The following is a 6,153-nucleotide window of genomic DNA, read 5'->3' as shown; positions in this document are numbered from 1 at the left end:
TCTTGACAGAAAGAAGCTCATAACATGTCTAAGGTTGATTTGTATCAAACAAATCTTTGCAGATAGAAAGGATAATACAAGGTTGGTGAGTTTAATGTTTTAATACAATCAGACAGGACTTTTCTGTTTGGATGAATGGTCAATGGTTGGTGTTGCTAGACTCGACATAAACATACAAAATCTAGTTTAAAGTCTAATTAGTAAAATCTAGTATAGTCGCCGTGTGTAATCCAGGTACGTACCTTTCCGAGCCTTGCGCCTCTCGGTTGAAGACAGCTGGTAAGTAGAGCCACGTAGGTTGTAGGGCCCCCTATACGTCCCTGGCACCATACGCCTCGTTACTCAGGGTGAGAGCGTGCGTTGGCACCGTTATGCGTTTCAGCTCTCAGGGCTTCGCTGCGTCGACTCCAGCAGGTTGAGAAGGTTCTGGTGTTCCCCTTCCTGAGTCACAGACACTCCATTACCAGCTATCTTCTGATGACTCCGTCCATGGAGGACCTTATGGCTGAAGAATCCATACAGCGAGTCAAACCCTGAGTCACAGCTAGAAGACATGACTCAGCGTTTTAAACTGGCTGTATGAAGTTTAGTCCACTCTGCAGAAGGTCACCTGCAACACACACACATACCGACATTAGATTAATCTTTCCCACACATTAATTACTAGAATAGGCTGGCCCATTAAGATAAAAAATACATATTTTTCCTCCAGTCTTTATCTCAAACAGTCACCAACTCCATAAATGAATACATTATTAATATATAAGTGTTTAATCCCAAAAGCCACAGATAATGTTATGCCACCACACGGACCTGTTGTGTTGGGTAATATTCCTTATAATTCAATAAATCAATGTTTTAATCTGGAAGGCCTGAACGCAAATCAGTCACTTATAGATTTGAACCACTTTAACCATTATTTTATGTTTTAACTATTGAAAAACAGCAGATCTACAAGCTCACAGCGCGAGCGCCGCACTGTGAGCTTGTAGATCTGCCATTTCTTTTTTTTTTTACATTTTGAACATTTGTGCAAGTCTTTGAATATGTTTCATCCGATTCTAATAAATGTCTTGTAAATCCTTCTAAATCAGTGGTTCTCAAACTTTTTCATGTCAAGGACCCCCAAGATTACATGTATTGCGGACTGCGGACCCCCATCTCAAAATGAGTTGTTCCAGGGACCACCCAGTTAGAGTTGAATTACAAATGTTGGCTTTTAAAAAGATATATTCAAAGACTTGCAAAAGAATTATCAGGGTTTAAAAAGTAGGGGGAAAAAGCTGATCTACAAGCGTGCAGCGCAGCACCCGGTGCCGCGCTGCTTTAAACACAGAACTGCATAAGACTAGAGGTGGACGCCGGTATTACACTCGATGTGAACGAGGACATGTGATAATGGATCAATTGTGAGCTTGTAGATCGGCTATTTTCAAATAGCCACAAGGCATAAAATGGAAATTTTATATACTCAACTTCTCAAGTAGTTTAAAGTACAAATAGCTTACCTAAAATGTTTAATTAATTAAATGTAGCCTACTTAGTTCTTTACACCACTGCCTTACAGGTCCATTTGGACAAAGTCTATACAACTAGAATGTAGAATAGTTATGTTGATCAATGTTTGCCCTTCATCTCTCCTATGGCACCAACATCAGCATGGAATTGTGGACAAAATCTTATCTGGCCCTGAAACATGACGTCATGCATCCAACTCACCCTTCCATGTAGCGAGGAAGACTAAAGAGCCACGGAAGGCTAAAAAACGCTCACATTTCAAAAATAAAGTTCTTACCAAAGCCTACTTTGTATCAGAATCGGTACCGTTCAACCAGAATGACCTGCCGCTCCTGTATTGTTTAATAAAAAGCATTTTTCTGTTTTCCCTTGCATTTCCTGCTTTCGGCAATAGTAGAAGTTAAGGGAGATGCCGCGCATCTCCGCTAGAGGGCTCTGGGGAACACCGGGAAATACAAGGGAACAGAAAATGATCGGATGAATAAAAACCCTTTTTTATCAAACAACAGGGGAGCGGCATGTCATTCTGGTTGAACGGTGTTGATTCTGACACAAACCATCCTTTGGTAAGCACTTTATTTTTGAAATGTGAACGATTGTTTAGCCTGTCGTGTCTCTTTAGTCTTCCTCGCGACATGTCAGGTTGAGGTGGATTCATGACGGTGGTGTCGACACGGCCGTCATGTTTCAGGGCTAAAATAAATCTTCTCCAACAACAACATGCAGGGTTTTGGGTCTGAGAGGCTAAAAGTCATCAAACGGTGCTTCTGAGGCTCAAAGGCAGAATAAATAACGGAGCTGAAAACTAAAAGCTACAAATCAAACTTTAGAGTTCAGTTTACCTTCTGCAGAGCAGCGCTCCTCCAAACCGTTCAAACTAACAAGCCAGACCGTCTGCACATGCACGCTATTTAAAGGGCTCTGAAGCCCCGCCTACTGGATCCGGTGCGTTGAGCACGTTCGTGGGTGGGTGTGTGCGTGCGTGTGGCGGACTCAAATCTTTTTTTTTTATTGTAAATCGATATTATATACATTCGTAAACACATCACAAGGGGGGGGGGCGGAAGCCATAGACAGTTATTGCATCCATGGATTTAAATTTAATGTAAAAAAAAAAAAAATGAGATTATTTAAAATCTATTAACAAAAACCCATTCCATCCATGATCAGGCAGGTCAACGTCATAATGATGTAATGTCTGCTAAGAGACACTAGATGGCGTCCAAACAGCAGTATGTTGCCATACCTTAGCAACATGCATGATACATTTATTTTAAGAAGTACATTTCAATGGTTTCTTGGGCTGGATGGCAGCCTGGAATGGTTGTTCAAGTGCATTGCACTGCGGAACCTGGGAATATACCATTCTGTCAAGATGGGGAGAATATAATGGTGAATATAATTATAATGCCTTGTAAGTGACCATTTTGTTAAATTTTGCACTTGTAGTTATTTTACTGTAATTTAACATAATAACCAGCACAGATAGACAAAGAGACATTCATGGATTTATATTCAAAAGTAGCTTTTATTTTCCCTCCTGGACCCAGGGTATGGCAGCTGCATACCCCTGGACCCCCCTGGACCCAGGGTATGGCAGCTGCATACCCCTGGACCCCCCTGGACCCAGGGTATGGCAGCTGCATACCCCTGGACCCCCCTGGACCCAGGGTATGGCAGCTGCATACCCCTGCCATACCCAAATGACGCCCCTGCCTCCCAGACCTATAGTGGGTGATAACAGATATGAATAGATACCTTTATTATCCCAAGGGGGAAAACAGGCACAATTTGATTCCATTTGTACGCTCTAAAAAGTTACAGATAAGGGTCCATGTGATTAACAACTCTCCATCATTTAGCTGGGGACCACCTGGAACCCCTTCAAGGACCACTGGTGGTCCCCAGACCACTGGTTGAGAACCACTGGGATAAAAGGTCACACAAGCAGTCAGTCTGCATAGACAACCATAGAAACATTATTACATATAGACTGAACACTGGTTCTCATCATATGGGTCGGGACCCCCAGGGGTCCCCAGATTATTAACTTAACCTCTTAAGCCCCAGGGGGGTCCAGGGGAAAGATCTGCCAAAAATGTACGCCCAAATTGGAACAGTTGTGGACACAAAACTACAGTGATTGTGGCTACTCTTGACCCACCAAATGTCACCAAATTAAGTATAAAACATCACATTTCTCTTACCAAATTGTCCTGCTGTGATCATTTGCCTAGGAAAAGATGATTGAAAAAGACCTTTGGCTTCTGAATAGTGAATGAGCGGGAGCGTGTCGCTACATGTCATCGATCTTTTCGACACCCGACTCTAACCCTCACCCTAAGCTTAACCTCCGTGGAGTGAGTCGCTAACCCTCACCCTAACCTTAACCTCCGTGGAGTGAGTCGCTAACCCTCACCCTAACCTTAACCTCCGTGGAGTGAGTCGCTAACCCTCACCCTATACCTTAACCTCCGTGGAGTGAGTCTCTAACCCTCACCCTAACCTTAACCTCCGTGGAGTGAGTCTCTAACCCTCACCCTAACCTTAACCTCCGTGGAGTGAGTCTCTAACCCTCACCCTAACCTTAACCTCCATGGAGTGAGTCGCTAACCCTCACCCTAACCTTAACCTCCGTGGAGTGAGTCTCTAACCCTCACCCTAACCTTAACCTCTGTGGAGTGAGTCTCAAACCCTCACCCAAACCTTAACCTTAACCTCTGTGGAGTGAGTCTCTAACCCTCACCCTAACCTTAACCTCCGTGGAGTGAGTCTCTAACCCTCACCCTAACCTTAACCTCCGTGGAGTGAGTCTCTAACCCTCACCCTAACCTTAACCTCCATGGAGTGAGTCGCTAACCCTCACCCTAACCTTAACCTCCGTGGAGTGAGTCGCTAACCCTCACCCTATACCTTAACCTCCGTGGAGTGAGTCTCTAACCCTCACCCTAACCTTAACCTCCGTGGAGTGAGTCTCTAACCCTCACCCTAACCTTAACCTCCGTGGAGTGAGTCTCTAACCCTCACCCTAACCTTAACCTCCATGGAGTGAGTCGCTAACCCTCCGGTCCAAATGACGGGCGTTCGCAAAAGCGAGATTTCCCCGAATGAGCCTCAAGACCTCATTGAAAACACATATAGTGAATAGAGAAATTGTTCACCAAGGTGTCATCAATTGATAGGCACACAATTATATGAATATATTCCAAACTATGTAAACTCTACAGATGTTTTAGTGAGTGTAGTGCTGTAATATTTGTAATGTGTGCAACATTGTTTTCTCACTCAACAGTAAACAACCTGTTGTGAGGGAATATGCACATTTAGTCGACCTTTTTATACCTTTAAAATTACAAATAAAATGTGTTCATATAGTGTCAAATATCTGAGGCAGGAATTGTGAAAATAGCAGATCTACAAGCTCACAACGCCTCGCAATGAGAGGCATTGTGAGCATGTAGATCCGGTTTAGGCCTTTACCCGACTGCAACATGCTGCGGAGTTTTCTTATGCTACTGAGAAAACAATATCTATATCAGGAGTCTTCAAGGTTTTCAGACAAAGGTATATTCTTGACTTATCTGCACTTGGTCACTTTTCTTTTCTGGCCCTGCACTATTGGGTTGTGTTGGTTGTACTGTGTACTATTGCGGTGTTGATATGGCGGTGTGATACTTGTGTTGCATGACTGCATTGACTAGCATTGACTGTTATGTGCACTTTTTTGTTTGGCACTGTTTGTTAAGTTGTGCTTTGAGTATAGCTTTTTTGTGTGTGTGACGTGTCACTTATAAGCGTTGAATGTTTCATGGTCACTTTATGTATATATTCTTCTTCTTCTCTTTTTGCAATAGCTTTCGACACTTTGTGTTTTATTTGTCTTTTTTTTGTACTTGCTCTTTGGACTGTACACTACAGTACTCTTTTTCTTTTTCTTACTTCTTTGTAACTTGTAACCTTAAACTGCTGTGCTGCCTCTGGGCAACTGAATTTCCCCCGTGGGATAATAAAGGTATCTATCTATCTATCTATCTATCTATCTATCTATCTATCTATCTATCTATCTATCTATCTAGTTGAGAGAGAGATGAAGCAGGGACCGCCACAACCTGTTCATAGATTCCATATAGTTTCATTGTTTGACAGCACAATCATCAGTGTATTTTGGATTCATGTCAATTTGTGTTTTCAGATATTTAAAGTTATACCATGTAACTTTTTTTATAAAACAAATCTTAAAATTGTCCTAACTGTTAAATCGCTAAAGTTTTAGAACACCCACTCTGTTATTTTCAGCTTCTAAAGCTTCTCTTTATATGTTTTCTATGATCCTGACCAGGGACCGGTTTTCGCGGGAAAATTACGTCATCACACTACCTGCCAATCACAGCGAGGGTTATACACTGCCGGCCAATCACAGCGCATCTTGAAGTGGGGTCGCTATGGCGGCCATATTTGTAGTCGCCCGTGTGTCTCTATACTCAAAAGGTAATCTTGCCTACCAGGCAGGGTGAAGGAGTCCGTTTCTCCGGAATGCCTGAACGCACAGGAACCAGGGACCCCTCTAAAGATAGATCTCGGCGAGGTGGAGGCAGACGCGGGGGTGTGAAGGTACGAAAAACGGACGCGGACGCG

At 43.1% G+C, this 6,153-nt stretch overlaps 1 protein-coding gene across 1 annotated transcript in view; it reads right to left on the bottom strand.

The window, feature by feature from the left end:
• Positions 1 to 586: 586 nt before the first annotated feature.
• LOC308282455 (synaptogyrin-1-like) overlaps positions 587 to 6,153 on the bottom strand; it is a gene marked incomplete at both ends in the record, with an annotated part of 13,261 nt that continues 7,694 nt past the window's right edge. The window contains one exon of the mRNA XM_080722801.1: positions 587 to 610. Coding sequence (XP_080578927.1) covers positions 587 to 610 — 24 coding nt within the window. The remainder of the gene's footprint in view (positions 611 to 6,153) is intronic.

This window comes from Nannobrachium achirus (assembly GCF_963921795.1).
Source record: "Nannobrachium achirus genome assembly, chromosome: 3".
NCBI classification, from domain to species: domain Eukaryota; kingdom Metazoa; phylum Chordata; class Actinopteri; order Myctophiformes; family Myctophidae; genus Nannobrachium; species Nannobrachium achirus.
The sequence above is the reverse complement of the archived record's forward strand: the minus strand, read 5'-3'. Positions and strand labels throughout refer to the sequence as shown.